The 18,741-nt window shown below is 40.3% G+C and overlaps 1 protein-coding gene across 20 annotated transcripts in view; it reads left to right on the top strand.

The window, feature by feature from the left end:
- The window catches only part of LOC119153686 (spermatid perinuclear RNA binding protein), an 86,852-nt gene that overhangs the window by 23,936 nt on the left and 44,175 nt on the right, over positions 1-18,741 (top strand). For 15 of the 20 annotated variants that reach the window (XR_005106195.1, XM_037400427.1, XM_037400429.1 and 12 more), the window contains 7 exons: positions 932-1,107; positions 4,391-4,608; positions 8,517-8,682; positions 11,361-11,505; positions 17,064-17,158; positions 17,571-17,666; positions 18,423-18,534. Coding sequence is in view for 19 of the 20 variants with exons in the window: in XM_037400427.1 (XP_037256324.1) it covers positions 1,105-1,107; positions 4,391-4,608; positions 8,517-8,682; positions 11,361-11,505; positions 17,064-17,158; positions 17,571-17,666; positions 18,423-18,534 (835 nt within the window). In the remaining variant the exon portion in view is untranslated. Of the gene's footprint in view, positions 1-931; positions 1,108-4,390; positions 4,609-8,516; positions 8,683-9,732; positions 9,956-11,360; positions 11,506-17,063; positions 17,159-17,570; positions 17,667-18,422; positions 18,535-18,741 lie in introns of those variants that run through there. The other 5 variants (XM_037400420.1, XM_037400422.1, XM_037400424.1 and 2 more) reach the window with 3 other exon arrangements.

Raw genomic sequence — 18,741 nt, 5'->3', positions numbered from 1 at the left:
ACTTGCAGGAGAAAAAGAAAACAAATTTGAGTGCGTGTGTCAGTCTGCAGAAATTTACTGACTGGGTTTCCAGTTGCTTCAAAATGTTGCTGAAAAGCTGACGCAACAATATGTGCAGTGAAAGGAAAACAGGACTTTTCTGCAAGGACTAGTGTCTTGCTATGCAATGAGCTTATGCTTTCCTCTCACATTACCTGCTCTGTTATTCTGCTCTTCTATTGTCTTACAGAGTGTTTGTTCGCAGTTCCTTATGCTGCCAGGCTGGTGTTTGTTTCTTAGTGTAGTACAAAAGGGTTGCTTTTGCAGGATCTTTTAAATATTGTATGCTGTGAAAAGTGGTGAAAGACAGAAAAGGCCGTGTGGATTATTTCAGCTGAACGCTCTGACGAGTCTTAAGTCTTCAGTTTGTTACAATGTGCTTGTCTCTCTTTATATAACGACTTGCAGTTATTGCCACCTGAAGTCTTAGTTCTTGTTGCACAGCATCTGACACATCCAGGATTGAGGGCTGCACTGGGGATTTCAACAGATAATTACATTTTGATAATTAAATACAGGGGGGTTGATTCCTAATGTGCATGCGATGTAAAAATAGACACTTCTTGAGCTGGTTTCATATAGAGCATATTCGAGATGATGGATTTCCCATCTTCCTCATATGAGAAACTTAGGTTGCCAGGTGGCTGACAAGCCACACCGAGAGAAGCTCTGACTGGCATGGGTAAGTCGTTACATACGTGTGGGCACATTACAAAAAGTTGCTTTCCACAGTGACATCTGCTTGTTCAGGAATAAACGGATCAGTGACTGCCTCCCCATCTTGAAGCCTGCTTGCTTTAATCAGTGGCTTGACTCGATGTGCTGCATCGAACACTTATTGGAATTAACATGCCGTTTCTTCTGGTTTCAAGTTTTCTCTCTCTTTTTGCAGGTGAATTACAGAAAGTGACTACCAGAGCATCTTGGCTGTATGAACTCTTGAGCTGTCAAGGGACTAAGAGGCTTATGAAGAGGTTCTGTCAGGCAAAACAGTGCTTAGCAAAGACACCAAGGAGGAGGGAAAAGGAGAAAGGGAGGGAGAGAGAGCTGAAACACTAACAAACCATGGTAGGTATTTGTCATCTTTCATAGGGTTGCATTAAAAATATTATCTGCTGACAGTCTTGCATGGGGCCTGATAAAAGGGGGGATTTTCTGACCTTGCACTAAATCAGAGATGGTGCTGCATGCTTGGAGCAAAGCAAATGAGGTCTGATATATTGTCAGCCTCTTAAAACCAGAGAGTTGTCTTGTGAGCCTGCATTACATGAATTATTAAATATGAACGAAGGGGATGCTCATAAGGTTTTCTAATAAAACTGGCATTAGCAAGCTGTACCAAACAGCACGAGTGACCTTGAACTTGCAGATTGCATAACGAAATGCTGATATTCCCCTTCCACCTCTTTCTCACAAAACCAAGTGTTGATTATTCGTATTTGTGTGCGTGTGATTGAATGTGGTTCTGTGCCTGCATTGTTAATAGCATGGATGATGTTGCTGTATGTGGTTTAAATGAGGAGTTGTTTCTGATCTGCCTGGTACTGGTTGTGAATTGGGAGTGCCTGAGATGTTGAATTTGTAAAGATGTGCAGGTATGAAGTATTGTGATGGTAAGATTCTGAAAAGGTGTTCACTAAAAGCCAATAAACCTTCCCAGTTCCTGAAAAATACTTGTGGAGAGCAGTTTAAGCATTATTTTTTTTTTTTTAAGTCCTCTAAAGTTATTACTGAGATAATGGAAATGAGAATAAATGCAATAAATTTTAAATACAGTTCTATAACATTTGTGTAGCTGATTGCTGCTATGAGGCTGTGTGTTTATATATATATATCTCTAAAAAAAAGACCTAAGGTGAGACACTTACTTCTTACAGAGCACAGAGGGAGGAAGAACACTTGACAAAGCAGAGTTGTCTATATATTTTATTTTAAAGTGTCCCATTTTTTGCTGCTATTTTTTACCTAAATTGTAATGAGGAATTGATCTTGTTAGTCCGTCTTCATTAGAAAACAGTTGTCTTCTGATATAGGAGTTTGTAATTTGTTCCTGTTTTACTGTTTTTCCTAATTGATATTTCATGAGATAAGAGATGGTGGGGGTGAGTTAATAAATCCAGCTTATCAGTTTTCACTGCTGAACTGCAGCTTCTCTCTATATCCGTGTGGCAGAGAAGCCACAAGAGGGACCTCCGGGAAGCATTTTGCAACCTGTGAAAGTGCTGGGGATGATACCAGACCCCGGCTGATGAGTTTCTTTTACTACCCGAATTGTCCATCTGGGTAGGAGCCCAGAAGTTAGGAAAGGGATGGTGTCACAATGATCTTCAGTGGAAGGGACCTAGTGAACACAATAAGCTGGGAAATCAGGACCGGTTCCTTAACAAGGATTCAACCCAGAGGCCTTTGAGCATCTTCAAAGGCTCTGTGGCTGTTAGGAGTGCTGTTACAAACCCATGAAGCAGGGAGAAAATGAAACCTAATTAAATTATTTAATGTGTAGGAGGAACAGAGGTTTTTGGTTGATGATTCCAAGTTCTGGGAGGCTTTCAGCAATGATTGATGTTTGTGTCTATAGAGAACAAGATATAGAGCTGCTCTTACCAGAGGTCTGTGCTGTGATCGCAGCAGGTCTGGGGCACTGTTTAGATCAAAAAAAGTCTCATCTGGAACAGCGTGTGGCACAAACCATAAGCTTCCTAGCACAGGTTACCCAACCGCTTAAGTTTACCTTCCTCAACAATATCACTAGGGACTCAGTTTCACTGCTGACTCTTTTAATTAGCACTCTAATATCTTCCTATTCTTTAAACTTTTTTTTTTTTAAAGAAATTACTTAGTCTTTTCTTATTAGTTTGTCTCTGTCCTCATCTTCATTCATGCCTTTGTAAATCCCTGAGCAGTTTGCTAAGCCCCTTGCAGCAGTGTGTGTTGCCGATGACTTCATCTGCAGCAGCCATGGAACCCGAGCAGGGTGGCCGTCTGATGGCCGCCTGCTGAGGTGTGTGCCAATGTCTCTAGTGCAAGTGGAGGAGAGGTGGCTGCGCTCAGCACTTCCAGAACGTGCAAAGCTGTGTTCGGAGAGTATTGGTGCCTCTTACAAAAGAGGAACCTTTTCTGTCTCCTTGTCTGCCCTCCTTTCCGCATGCTTTACCCAGTCTCCTCTCACCCTGCAACACTTAGGTTTTAAATTTCCCTGCCTTGAAATGAGGTTACCTTTTGGAATAAGGAACCCTGGCTTTTCTCTTTGCTTTGAGCTATCCAGCTGCTGAAGGTTGACACAAGCCAACAAACATCGCTAAAATTCAGGAACTCCTTAATTCTTGCAAGTATTCCAGGGTAGGGAAGCCCCTCTTTCCTTTGTACTAATGCTCACGGCTTGTAGGTCCTTCAAGCAAGATCAAGGTCTAACTGATTTCTCGCTGACTTTGAAAGCTTAATCTAAATAAACAAGCTAGTCAAAGGATGAAGGAGGTCTGTCTCTGACACTTAATGAAACTGGGAATGAAACTCAGAGGGTTTTTTGGTCCCCTGTTTCAGCACTCCAACCTTATGCTTAGCCAGCCAGACCATGTCCTCTCCTCAAAGAGAAGCGTGGCAGGGGAGGGCAGGGAGAAGTGAGATAATGAAAATGAGAAAAAGGTGGGGAGGGGGAGGTCATGAAAGGACAAGACATAGAAACTCCACTTCTAGCTGTTGCAGACAAATGCATGCTACAGGTCTTGACCGTATTTTGTATCTACCACAACTGTAGATGGGTGCATGGAGTTCTCCCTTTTTCTGATTTGTGACCCGTGCACACTTCCACTTATGAGGCATGTACCAAACAAAAGATGAAATCTGTCTTGCTTAATTTTTGGATATCTGTAACATCTAGCCTGATGTAACAGTCTAGATTTCTGTAGTCACATGTGGGTGGGTGAGGAAATGTACCTCTGAAGCACAATTTATCTCATCCCAAAGTAGACATAAACTGCTTCAGATGTGCCTGGTAGACATAAACATGAACTGTGCTCTACATGTGCATGTTCCTCTTAGTAGCCAATAAAAGGATTCTAGAAGAGGTAAATTAAGGCATCAAATATTAGGTGCCGTATAACCCACCCAAGGCCGTATATGTTTTGCCAGCTTAATGCTGATTTTTGCACTGGTGTTTGCTTGCTTTTTTTTTCTTTTTAAAATTTATATTTAAATAAAGATAAGAAATCACTCCTGTGTGATTATAAGCAATGGTCGTCATAAACCACTTTCCTACATCTGTCAGGGAGGATTCCCGTTCAGGCAATGTCCTTCTATCGATAATCCAATAACTTTGTTCTTTTTTCCCCCCCTGTTTCCCACTTCATAACAGAGATCTATCCGATCTTTTGCTAATGATGACCGCCATGTAATGGTGAAACATTCAACCATTTATCCATCTCCAGAGGAACTTGAAGCTGTCCAGAACATGGTATCAACAGTAGAATGTGCCCTTAAACATGTCTCTGACTGGATGGATGAAAAGAACAAGTCTACAAAATGTGAGGGTGATGTGGAAGCAAAGGAGGAAACTGCAGAAAGCAATGCCAAGTGAGTGAGCTGAGCCTCATAATGTGTTACTGTACTGCTCTGAATTGGGTTCCTTTCCCTCTAAATAAGAGTCTTAGTGTTACTTGATTCTGTTGCATATGAATGTTCACAGAAGGAAGTGGATATATTTGGACTTTTTGAGGTGGGAGCACATAGGGTTGAGGGCAAGGAATAGTAATAAGCCCAGTGTGGGCAGCAGTTGGTCTCTATTTCGTTATTTATTTTACTGTAATGTTGTGAAGCTGAATTTGGCAGACAAACCTTTCAGTAGTTATAAGCGAATACATGTCCCTGTAACACACCAATGCAAATCCACAGCCATGTATTTTAGGGGCTCCTTCAGCTTAATGCACAAAAAAAGATTTTTATAAACTTTGTTTATTCAGCAAACTAACTTTTCTAAGGATCCATTACCTTCCATTACTGTCATGGGTCAACCATCCAAGTGTTATCAGCACAAATCCAAAACGTTAGCCCATGCACACTACTGTGAAGAAATTTAACTCAATCCCAGCCAAACCCAGTACAATTATGTAGTTCTCTACAGAGTGAAACATCTGTTTGCTCTCTGTCCCCGTCTGCTTCCTGACATAGTGCCAAGTTTTGTTCTAGCAGAACGCTGGTAGCCAAGGAAGAAGCAGGAGCAATTAGTGGGGGGTTTTGGTGAGTTTGGGGGTTTGGGGTTTTTTCTTCCTTCATTTTCTCTGTGTAAAACTTTTTAACTTGGGCACTTCTGGCTCTTCAGTGCTTTCTGGGTAATCTGGTTGACATGCTCGCCAGCTCAGGTAAGTGTCTGTCCAGGTTATGATGAATTGGCTGCTGGTCTCCCGGTGCTTCACTTCCTAATCCATGACTTGAAAAACAGATTTCCAGTTCTCTGCACTTCCTGTGATCCAATACTTCTCCACTGAACTTCTTGGGACAGTCTGGTTACATCTGCAGCATAACCTGCACTAGAGATGCAGTCAGAGACCTCTTTCCACTTCCTTTCTGATGATGCATGGAATATTAGTCTGCTGCTGCATGGGCTTTGCCTAGTACAGTCTGATCTTAAAACTGATAAAGGAGGTGTATTCTTTTTCATATATTTGTTACATTTTCTGGCACCTTTTATGGCAGTGGAAGGTTTATTGTGAGACCTCTCTTGATTTTTGGTGTTGTGGTAAATAAGTGAAGTTGTTTACATTTTGGGATGGTGGAAGTGTAGCCTACTCTAGCAGTAGTAGATGGAAATACAGACCCTGTATGTTTTATACTTCTGGAGTAAGATACAGTTCAGTGCAAGTCATGGAAAAATATCTAACTCTGAATCAGGAAGACTGCATTAGGTTTTTAAACTGAAAAAATAGTTTACTGGCTTAATATGAAAGGGATGGTGGTTACTGTTGTATTTATCAGTTATTCCTAAATGCATAAGGATGTCTGTCTGAAAATTCAAAAGTTAAATACTGTTTCCTGTTTTATTGTAGTAACGTGGTTCTTGGTTATTTCCATGTCTTCATAAATCTTTAGAGTAGCATTTAGGAAAGAAGGTGCAAAGCCCTGCTGTGCCTCACTATCTGGATGTACCTCAGTTTAGACACAAGAGATGCGCTGTACTAACTGGGGAAGTTTGTATGGCTGGGAGGGGCAGAAAGCATTCATGACTCGATCTGGTTTCTTGGCAGTGTTGTGGATTCTGCAGATAATTCTTCATGTGTTAGTAGTGGTTTTCCCCAGGTTTCTTTCTTAACATTTAAGGTTGTCTTTGGTTATCTCTAGGATAAGGTTGTGGGCATGGGAGCTATTGAAATAAACTGCTTGCTCTGCATGAAGTTTAAATGCAGCACCACCTACTCAGAATATACTGATCCACATAGGAAATGTTCAGCAGCATGAAGGCTGTTGCCTGATAGCCTTGGAAAAGTAAATATACAAATGGTCCCTCATTTGATGCCTGTGGTTTTCTGTTCCCTAATAAATATTTAACAAGTCTGATCACTGGCATTTTTGTGTAAGGCTGAGCTGTGATAATGTCACTTTTCTTTGGTGTGAAACGTATTCAAATAGAAATAGCAAAACACTTAAAATCATGAATATTTTTACATAAATTAATGTATAAATTGCTGTAAGACAGTGTGATTGTATTGACACAGGAGAATAATTGTAGTGGATTGGTAGGCTGCTTCTTTACAGATGGACAATTAAGTTTCGTCATCTTCTTGAGGAAGGTATTTAAGGTCAGTGTTTTGCTGAAGAACAGTCAGTCTTTCTTGATACGCAGGTGCTGTATGTGGTGGTGCTGCCTTCCTAGCACTACTGGCGATGGTTTTAGGTGTCTTCTGATGTTGGTAAAATGAGCACGGAATGGATTCTAAAAACCAAACAAATAAAAAAATACCCAAAAAACCCAAAAAAAACCCCAAAATTAAAATCCAAGCCTGCAGTAAATGCTTTTGAGACCATTGGACAGCCTTGCTTTCACACGTGTGTGTGGGATTTTTCATGCTTGTGTTCTGTTTGGAGTACAGATTTTATAAATGTCATTGTACTATTTATACATATAAAATAATTTCTGTGTCTGTGCATTTGTTTGGGACAAATTATTTTAGTATTCACTTTGTAAACCCCTTTTAGCTTGTATTGTCCAAAAATATGTAACTGACAGTGTCTTAATGCTAATTACAAACCATATGTCAAGGAGTTCTGTGTTTTCTCATGTTTGCATCCAGATACGGTTGAAGTAGCATAGTTCCAGGGTGGAAGCTGAGATGATGTTTACTTTCTAACAGTTTTTGTTTGTTTGCTTCTGGCTAATCAAGGATGGTAGCTGGTTTGGGATTGCCACTTCATTTCCTGTGTCATTCCTTCTTTTCATCTGTCTACTGCTTAAGCACCTGTTCCTGCTCTGCCATTTAAAGCACATGAAGACAAAGACGGTACAATTATTAGATGAAGATACTTCTGAGTGAAGCTTAGGATCTGTGTGTTAACCCTTGATCACAGCATGACTGGTTTGGGTTTGTTGTTTATTGGGTTTGGGTTTTTTTTTGTTTTATATCCAGCCTATCTCTCTGGATGGCAGGAATGATGTGAACAGGAATGCTCTGTTCCTGGCTGAGGTGGTTATGCTTTCTGTGGGTTTTGCAGTGGCGATGTGCCACAGGGCGTGGGATGCATCATGTGGCAACAGCTGGTGTTGAACTGTCGAAGATGCATTTCTTGCATTTTTCCTGATGTTTTTAAGCAATTCTAGCCTACTAAGCTGGTTTTTGTTGGTCTTGTTGTCTGTACTTTGGTTTGTACAAACCCAAAGTGTTCTTATGTTGCTTCCAGGGTTGCTTACTGTGGCTCATAAGTGCTCTGTGGAACCGTAGCTGGAAACTTGTAGTCCGACCTCTATTTCTGTAGGTTTTAGTGGTAAGATTTGTTGAAGAAATTGTGCCTGAAAGGCTTTTGGAAATTAGAAGCTTTCCTGAAATGTCAGTTTGTAGTATGGGCTAAAACTTCAGGATTCGGTTGTATAATTTTAAAGATAAAGGTTTGAATGTATGGATCAACTAAAAGAAACATTGAAAAAGTGCATGGCCATGTTTAAAGTTGGAGTGTCACTAAAAGACAACTCAGATCACTTTTGAAAACGGTTTCTGTCAGAGAGCTCCTCTAGATTAATTATTTTACTCTTTTTTGGTGGATCTGCAGATAGTGAACTTGGGTGCACTTGGTGACTTGAGGTAGGCTACATTTATTTTTTCACAGGAGCTACTTGCATAAAAAGAGTCTGTGCCTTTCATTTTCTGATCGGTATTACGCCATTTCAGCACAGTCATCAGTCCCATCTGTTTATCTCCTCACTGTGATAGGATAATACAATTATTTTGAATGTGTGAAAATACCATTTTAATTACTCCAAATTGTTTCATTTTCAGGGATCAAGGTGGTCGGACATTGTGTGGTGTTATGAGAATTGGCTTGGTTGCAAAGGGCTTGCTGATAAAAGATGATATGGATCTGGAGCTGGTTCTCATGTGCAAAGAAAAACCCACAAAGACCTTGTTATGTATAGTTAAAGACAATCTCCCAGCTCAAATTCAGGTGAGTTAATGTAGGGTAGTCCTCTAACAATGGCCAGTAGCCCTGCAGGGTGTACTTGGGAAAAGGCTGGAACTTGTTCCAGGAAAAAAGACAAGTGGCATGGATTAAAGAAATAGAGTTTGAATCTAGGATGATATCTAAGGTGTGCGACACATTTTACGTAGTGACATAAAGTAGTTATTCACAAAATCTAACATCTTATTCCTGTTGTTGCCCACGCCCCATTTGTGATGTGGGTTTCCCATGATGGCAGTTAACCGTTCTGTTTGGTAACTAACCCAGCTGATTTTTGCTCTCTGGTCTGACCACTAACGTGAGCTAAACTGCAGCCCCAGAAGTCTTCCCCATCAGGCATGTGAATCAGTCTGTATTGTTGTCCCCTGCCGCAACCTTAAGTTCTACACTGCAGCTGCTTTGCTTCACTTGGGCTGTTCCAAGGTAAACACCTCTGTACTCCTGAGTGAGAGCAAGCCACTTTAGGTGGTCACTCATTTTAGCTCATGTTAGTCATGAGCTCATAATTCTTTTTATTTATGGCTATTTAATTCTGATGTTGGCATCTAGTAGGCAGCACTTACAGCTGACATCGGTCTCTTTAAAGCAGCTAGGGATAATACCTTTTTCACAGAGTCAGTCTGAATAATCAGTCCAGCTTCCAGACTGACATATGCTGTTGCCGAGAAACTGCCCTAAAGTATTTCACTGCAAGTGTCTCTCTCCAAACCATGTCCAAACTTGATCTGCTTTTCTCCCGATCAGCTTTTCTGGCTTTGTTGATTTCCACATAGACAGTATGTGTTTTACCATTCTTGACAGCTGTTTGTTTTCACTGTTCACATAAAGGGCTTGTTTTAATGAGATAATGTTGTGCCTGCAGATGTGGCCCTATCCATAGCTGAAAATGCTAAGTATCTATTGAGTAGTAGAGAGTAAATTTTACTTGTTTGAAAATGATAGGGATGTGTCAAGTAGTAAAGAGTACTTTTTTTTTTTTTTTTGTTTGTAGCGAGGCATGAGATGAGAAGGGTTGAAAGTGATAAGAAAAGTTAGCGTATGCTTCAGGAAAGTGACAACAGCAGAACAGATGTAATGAAAAGATGTGAAGACTGCAGTAAATTCAAGGGACAAGTAGTTAAGATCCTATGGGGAAGAACTGTGAGGAAAGGGATTACAGAAAAGATGAGTATTCTGACTCATGAAACAAGCTACAGCCACTGTGGGCATGAAAGACAATGAGGGGTTCTGCAGATGCACCCGATGCAGGAGGAGGAAGGTAGGTGCCAGCCCACTGGTGGACAAAAAGAGCAAATGAGGTACAGGGATGTTAACAGTTCTGCTTTGCCGCTTTGTCGGCTCGGCTTGTAGTGAGCAGATGCTTACAGATTTTCATCCCAACAATAAAGGAGCTGGAGGAGTACAGATTGCAACGAGGAAAGAAGTTAGAGTATATGTTAGATACGCTCTAACTGTGTGGTCTTGCTGCAGCAAACTCACAAACAGAAGGGGCAGCTTTAGGACTCTGAACCACCTGTGGTTATCTTTGCACTTCTGGAGGTTGAGGGAGGTCCCAAAGGACTACTGAAAGACCTGCAGACACAGATCACTTGAGATAACTCTGGTACAATCCACAATGGAACAAATTAGAAGGTGGTTGGAGTATTATCTACAAAAGAAATCTAAGCAAGAAATTAAAAGTTTCTTGAAAACAGTTTAAAGCCCACTCAGTTTATTGGTGTGCTGTCAAGAGAGGGAGGTCATGTTTTCCAGGCATTGTTAGGGATCTCTCCTGGCACTGGTATTAATGAGTGAAGTGGGTGACAGTGTTGTCTTGCATCCAGTTTCAAGCACTGTGTGGAAAGGGAGTGAGAGGGATGGGTGGACAAATTGGAGAAAATCAGACAAGTGAGAATGAGCACCTAAGAAACCCACATAATTAAAACTTACCTGGTTAGGAAAAAGTCAAGACATAATGCAGGTGTAGGTTTTAAAAGACATTAATGGTTATTTATAAAGGGACAGTGATTCAGTGTTTCACATGACTGCCAAAGGTAGGGTGAGAAGTAATTGGAACTGCAGCAAGGAGCATTTTTTGTTGCAAAATAGGTCATCTAAATTATATCTGCAGCTAAGGATCAGAATAGACTATTTGGAGAGGTGGCAAAATCTCTGTTGCTAGGGCATCTGAAGATATCTTAGGGTTGGTAGGAGATGGCCGAGGTATGTTTGGTTCTACTTCATGGCAGGTACGTGGACTAGGTGAGCTGGTGCAACTCTGGCCCTGGAATCTGTCATCCGTTTGCACTGACAGTTACGGTTGTGTTGGTCATGCCACATATGAGAGCTTTTACATTTAGAGGTAGCAGTACCTGAGGAATGTGTACTTACTAAGAACAAAGGTTGCTGGCGGTATTTGGCATGCTAGCAGCTATGAAAAAGTTAAAAAAGAGTGATAGCCTAGTGGAACTACTCGGTGTTCTTACTAAACTTGTTGAAGATCTTTATTTTTTTGTAAGCATGTTACTGGGGTTTTTCTGTTTGTTTTTAATGAGGGAGGCAAGGTCTTGTTATTGCAATGTCTGGTAGGCTTCTCATTAGTTAAGAGGCATATGCACATACAGAGATTTTGCAGTTTTTCAGTTGATTGGGAGATTCTTGAAATCTTTCTTGGTGACTTTCAGAAACTTACAGAAGAGAAGTATCTCGTGGAGGAGCATGTAAATGAGGCAGCTATTATTATTCGTAACACAAAGGAGCCCAAGCTAACTTTGAAGGTGATACTTACATCCCCTCTCATTCGAGATGAAGCAGAGAAGAAGGAAGGAGGTACACAGAGCGTTTTAACTTGTTTTTAAGACTGTTCTATCTAAATGCCCTGACTGTGCAGCACAGGGTTAATTGGGAAGTAGGTTTTTAATTGTGCATCATGTACTAACTAGATTGGCTATTGCGACCATAGGTTACCTTATCTGTGCCTTAAAAAGACAACAGTCACTTAATTTTCATGTAAAATATGCATAGCTTTCATTTGCAAGCAATATGCCTACATTGATAACTGGGACGTACAAGTAGATCTTAGTTCTTTTTTTCAGACTTGCTAGTTAATTCTTGAGCACCCCAGCGCTGCACAGTCTTGTTTTCGAATTAAGTCAGTCAAGTGGGATTGGTTGGTAGTATCTTGAAAACCTCATAAAATTATTTCTCCTTTTACATAAAAACACTCTCCTGCAAAGCTCGCAAGTATGTCATCCTGGCCCTCAATTTTTATTAATTGATGATACATATGTATATGTTTCTAGCTTTTAAGAGTTTCCTAACTGGGATACAACTGAAGTTGCAGTGCTGTAACACAGCACTTTTGCTTCTGAATTGAATGTTGTACCTCATGTCTTTAGAGCAAAATAGATGTAGCAAATGGTAACTTAGTTTCTTTCTGTTCCTTCTCCCTAACTGCTTGATGTCCAATGTAGTTCCATGCCCCTTGTTCAAGGAATGTTGACTGGTAGTATCAACCAGGTTGGAAACAAACACAGAGAACTAGAGAAGAGCAAATGTAGCCATACTTTGTTTCATTTTTAGAATCTTGTCAGTAATTTCTGCTTCCGCTTCCCAAACCTGTCCCTAGAAACTTTGCCACTGGATGATGTCAGACCTTTGACCAACTGGCCACTCTCTGTCATGACAACTGAGGCAGCTGGGCCCATGTGGGCTAGGGAACTCCCTGTTGCTCTCTTCCCATTTCTAGACTTGCCACAAGTCCTTTGCTTCCTCCCTTCTCCCACATGAAATACCGACACAATGAGAAATGTTGGTCAGTTTCTCCTGGTTTTTGTTTGAGGCCATGGCAGGAAGGATCCCTTTTCAAATGAAATGTTACACTTTGGCAGCAGTTGGATGCAGAAAAATCTTACAAAACAGATGAATGGCAAAGATTCCCTAATTGCAATGTCTGCTTATTCTCAAGTTAGTAACCATGCTCTTTTGCAAGACCATTTAAAAATAAATTGCATGTTACTTCAGTTATTCTTCAGCTTCCCATAAGATGCTGAGATCAGCCCTGTAGTCCTTGCAGCTGATCCGTATTTGTGAGAAAGAGCACAAAGTGCAGAACAAATTTTAATGGTAAAGGATTAATAAGATTCTCACAAGGGGATGCAGTTTTTCACAAAGGTTTCTGTCCAAGTATTTTCTTGCAAAAAACAATGCCTTTGTGGCAGTAAACTCTGGGGACTCCTGAACTCATCACAAACTGAGTGAGGATTTGGATTTTTATGCTTTCCTACATTTAAAATGTGGGCGTTTTGTTTTGTTTTCAGTATCTTAAAATATTCTTCAAGATTCTGTACTAATTTCTTTTAAACTTAAAATGGTTTTACTACCTCCCTTAAGAGTGCTGTTACGCTGTCATTTCTGTACAGCTGACAAGACAGTTAACAAGGTAATTGATCTTGTTTTAAAGCCCAGGTTCTTTGACATTGATTCAACACAAGTGAACAGAATCATTTATCATATTCCTTTTCTAAGGTATGTGAAAAGTTATGCAGATGTCACTAAGTAAATTTAAGAGGGGCATATTTTTTTTGTATTTCCAACCATATTTAGGTCACTTTCACTTAGATTCAGACCAAAAAGGTTTCATGTCTAATATCAAGGGAAGATGACTCAAGAGAAAACTGTCTGCTGAAAATACCTTGATCACCTCTCCAAAGAAAGTACTGCCATATTTTTTCAATACTCCTGAATAATGCCAACCAAATGTAAATATACTTTCTATGCAGTTTTAAAAACTGTTTTGAGTTTATTCCCTACATCCTTTTGAATGAAGGAGCTCAAAATGCTTCTCAACTTGCCTTTCATCTCACTGTAAGATAGGCGGTGGGGTTGCAGGCGCTGTGGCTGGCTGCCCGCCCGCTGGCACCCAGGGAGTGGCGTGGCACGAAACTGACCAAGGTTTCAGGTTCGGTGTGATTAGCACTAATCTGTCCTCTAACCAAACTGGCGAGGTTAGGCGTAACGGACCTCGTTATCAGTGCTCCCATTTGTTCTGTAGGAATGCTGTGTGTGCCTTCATGCCCTGATGTCAGAATGTATTCGAAAAACATGCCTGGATTTCTCTTCAGTCCCCACCTCTTTGGAAAAGTGTTCATGTTTAAGATGTGGTGTTCATCCTATTTGTTTTTGCTGCTTGTTAGCAAAAATAAATAGTGGACCAGTGTGTGTGTGCATTTCAGTGTTTCTCACAAACGGCTATCCATAAAGCTCTGCTGTCTCATGTGGACTTGAGAAGTCAAGCACCTAAAATTCCTGCATCTTGCATCTGTTTAAAATTCAAACTTCTTAAGAAACTGAATTTTTAGTCATAGCATCAAATATAAACCGGGCTTCCCAGACCAGAACGTTGTAGCTTGTAAATCAGTCATTGTTACTGAGCGTACAGTAACAACAAGCTTATGCAATAATGAACAAGTTCATTTACCAAAGTGGGGCTGAAATCAACCTTGCTCCTTGCGCAGCTGCTGCATAAACAGTCCTGCCTCTGCTGCTGCCTTTGCCGGGCAGACGCAGCCAGCGATGCTCCAAAGGTGCCAAGTGCCTTTGAAGGGGCAACGAGTGACAGGTTTACCTTACCTCTATGGAGAAGACAACGCTCCTCGTATGGCTGGCTGCAAATGAATGAAGTTGACAGCTACTGTGTGAAGAGAACACATGCAGCAAGCAGGGAGAGAATTCCTGAAGGATTGGTTCTGGGTTGCATAGTGTGAGCTAACGTCAGGGCTTTATTATTAACTGTTCATTTAAACTCCTTCTATCATTGCCCTTGTTAAAACCATGAGAAAAAAAGTAAAGCTGTGCAATCACATTTGAAAATTTTGATTGGGTCTCACTTTCCTGACTGGCAGAGCATGAAGAAACATGCCATTCTCCTGAGGGTATCGAAAGGGAGCCTGCTGCAAGCCGCTCGCCCTCTTCACTGCCTGTTCTCTTCATCTTTCTGTTTAATAGAATCTTGCACCCAAAAGTTGGCTGACTGCAACATCTGCGAAAGGTGCTCAGGACCCTAAGTACTGAAATTCCAATGGGCAAAATCCTCCAAGATGCCTGTAGTTTAGACCTTTGGCAACAGCCTTACTCCTGTAGGAAAAAGCGTGATTCTAACTTGTTGAAACAAATTAAATCTTACAAGGTTTTTCATTCACCTGAGTGGCAGATGACACATATTCTGTTTTTAAAGGAAAAATGAATTTGCTTTGTCAATGGCTGCAACAAACTTCGGCAGAGCCTTGTACACTACTAAGTAAAAGTCTCTAGGTGTTTAAAGATTTGGTTCACTGCAAACAATGATTTTGCAATCAGTCACCTTTGCCATTTCTAACGTTTTAAAATAAGATTCTGATCATTCATTGACAGTAGTTGTTTTGTACATGAGCTTTAAGCAGATGTTTATATTGTCCACAATAAAGTTTTCTTACAGAACTAGAGAGATGTACATTCAGTAATTGTGTGCCACAAAATGTTACTCCTGAAAATGATGAAACTGCAAAGGAAATCTAGAAGCAAATCTTGTGTTTCAAAGTGACCTTTTGTGCTTGTAGAAATCCAATGCTTTGAGACTTTGCAGCTTTTATTTGGAAAACTGGCAAGAGGTGTGATTAATCCCCGTATTGTCATACTGTTGATGAGGGCAATAAGAAACAATGCAAATATCTGCTGCGAAGTTCATTGGGGTTAGAAAATAAGCTTATAGCACTTGAGTCTTCTGCCGACAGCAGAGCCAGCAGGTGCAAACCGCAACTGTGAACTGTCACAACAAGATACCTGGTTCTGTTCAGTTTTACACTGTGGTTTAATTTTTTCTTGTTTTGGGGTGGGGTTTTTTTGGTTTTGGTTGTTTTGGATTTTTTTTTTAGCTTTGGGCTCTTTTATCCATCATAACATAATGTGCTTTTACCAGAGTAACCTTCCCCTGGAATGGCATAGGAGGTGAAGCAACTTCAACGTTAAAGATGCAGTTGCACATGTAACCAGTACTATCCAAAGCAACCTGCAATAATGTACTTTGAGGTGTTACTAATAAACTGTACTACAGACTGATGATACTTGCTGGATTTTGCTTATCTAGCATAGTCTTTAATTTGTAATGGATATTGTTTTTCATTCAGATCTGCATAGTGGTCTTGAAGACCTGGAGAGCTGACTGCTGTGAATAATGAAAAGACTGTATTTCCAAATTATTTATTTTGAAATAAAGACTAATAGCGTACTCATGGGAAATTAAACATATTCAAAGTTTTAGTTGAGCCATGGATTTATTTAGTTCTTCTAAAATGTTCTCATGTTAGCTAAAAACTAAAATATTTTAAACCAGATTTCATAGATATGCAAGGTCTGTCATTTGTTCAGAGTTTCCAGAGAATCTGGATGCTGATAGATACTTAAGATTAAAAAACCCCATAAATCTAGGGAAGAAAGGACTGACGCGTGATGTCCCTCAATATAAAACTGGATGTGACTGCTAAAAGCAGTTTGTTGCATGCTGGATAAAGAAAAGAGAAAGGGGAAAAAACCAAAAGTGTGTAAACCTGGACAGAAGATATCAGTGTCTTGTCTCTCAAAGACGACTTTGAATTTCCTCTGTTGATTTCGGTTGCTGTTGGGAAGAGTTTTACAAGAGGCGGCCACCTCTCCAGTACACTAATAATCTGGAAGTTACCAAATTTACTCACTTCTTTCATATGTTCTTGTTATATGAAAGACTAATCTGACTGTAAAATATCTTACTAGCATTTCTGGTATATTTCTTTCATTGAATTATATTGGCTAGTACTGTTCATGCAATAATATTTCAAATATATTCAGTGTTTTTCTGTGGAATTCTCAACAGTTGCATGGACGTAACTTCACTTTCTACTGATTACAGGGGTTTTTTTTTATACCCTTACAAGAATATCTTCCTTTTGTCAAAAGAAGCTTGTCTCTTTGAAATTCTCTGCCACCTTTGTGCCATGAAAGTCACAAAGGGAAGGAAGAGGGGAAAAAAGTGCCCAATATAACCCAACAACAAAAAAAAAGAACCAAAAAAGAGGAAAGTGCTATATAGCTATTTTCTGCCCTGAAATGTGTTCTACATTTTTAATAAGATCCCAGATTGTCTGTAGCAGTGGCCATCTTTATTATTACTATTATTTTACAAGGAGTGAATGCCTTTGCTTCTGTTGCACACGTGCACATTTACTACCTTTAATGGCTTGTTTAAATTAAATAACACAGTGCACTTAAATTCTGGGAGTCTTATTATCTCATTGAGATGCTGCCACTCTTTTTGTATTGTGACAGAAACCCCTTGGTCAAATTGTATCTGTCTCTTTTTATCCCATTTTTACCAGTAGATAATGTTGCGATGAAAGATCCTCCGGACTTATTGGACAGGCAGAAATGCCTGGAGGCCTTGGCGTCTCTGCGGCACGCCAAATGGTTTCAGGTTGGCTATTTGTTCTTACCTTGTTGTTACTGTAGCCTTACGAGGTTTAATTTGAGACAGTTTTAATTTTAATGCCTCTTTAATGTCTGACTAGCCCCTAATAGAGCAAAGGTCTAGAATTCTGAATTCAGTGCTGTACTGTGCAAGGGCAAACGTGACAGGTAGACAGCCAGCTGGTCTAGAGTTGTCATGAGGCTACAAAAGCAATCTTGACATTTTGCTTTCTTTTTTATGTCTCTCTAAATTGAAGTATTTTACTTTTATATAACTCTTTTTATTTTGCATGAAGCTGATTAAGTAGTAATAATAATAATTAAAAAAATCTATCCCAGGACTCTGTGCATTTAAAAAGAAAAGCAAAATTGAAGGCCAGGTTTTTGCAGGTGTATTGGAATCATTTTGTTTGTTTTAGGCCAGGGCAAATGGACTAAAATCATGTGTAATTGTCCTTCGTATTCTGCGGGATTTGTGCAACAGAGTCCCCACGTGGGCACCACTGAAAGGATGGGTAAGTACAGAAAGAGTTGAAGGCCACAAGGTCGGGTCTCAGGTCTCCTGAGAATTGTAGCAGTGTCTGGATTGGAGAAGACAGTGCATTGTATGAAACACCTTAAACCCCCTTCCTTTTACTCCTCACTAACTGTGACCCATGTAGGGAAGTACTTGTAGGAAGGAAAGAGAACGCAAGTACTTGTTCAGTCCTTAGGGTGTACAGATGCCATGGAAAGAGACGTAATGCTGTGGACCTTGCACATCCTCAAGGATTTGCAATAGAGTCTCACCTGGTGCTTCTAAATTTAACTTTTCAGAAATATCCCGAGAATATTTATGAGAATACCGTGAGAGTGCTGCTCCTACCAGAGGTTACTATGTCATGTTGGCAGGTTTGGGGAGGCCTAAATGCTCTGCGTATCCAGCGAGGAACATTGTAGCTCAGTGGAGGCAGTGTTTTTTCTCACGTAGAACTGACAAACCTTGAGAGGAGGAGAATATTCATGTGACTTGGCTTTAGAAGGCTCCTCCATTTAGACTTCCTGGGCACTTAATGGAGGGCAGTTGGTTTCCTCAAAAGATGACTCAGGGCAGGGAGCAAATACACATGCCATGAACTGTCCTCTGGGATGTCTGTCTCTGTCAGTTAGAGCCATAGTGGATTAAAAATGAAGCGAGCTGATGTGAATATTCTTCCCCTCTACCCCTCCATATTTAACTGCAGTTACAGTTACCCTTGTGTCCATACTAATCATAATTTAATGTCTTCTAGCCACTCGAGCTTATATGTGAAAAATCTATAGGTACTTGTAATAGACCTTTGGGCGCTGGGGAAGCGCTGCGACGAGTAATGGAGTGTTTGGCATCTGGAATCCTGCTTCCTGGTAAGGGGACAGATTAACTTCAGGAATATCAAAGGTTGATCAGACAGCCTTAATGTTTTGCTGTGGCTGTGCGATTAGATGAAAAACGCCTCCCTTGAACTCCTAACCTGCAGTGGAGCTAAATGAATAATTTGTTGTTTGAAATTAAGAGGAAATAAAAAGAAAAAAAGAAGCTGCATGATTGTAACTGTTTGATTGAGTACTTCT

Source organism: Falco rusticolus, chromosome 9 (genome assembly GCF_015220075.1).
Source record: "Falco rusticolus isolate bFalRus1 chromosome 9, bFalRus1.pri, whole genome shotgun sequence".
NCBI classification, from domain to species: domain Eukaryota; kingdom Metazoa; phylum Chordata; class Aves; order Falconiformes; family Falconidae; genus Falco; species Falco rusticolus.
Note: the sequence above shows the minus strand (reverse complement) of the source record. Positions and strands in the feature narration are given on the sequence as shown.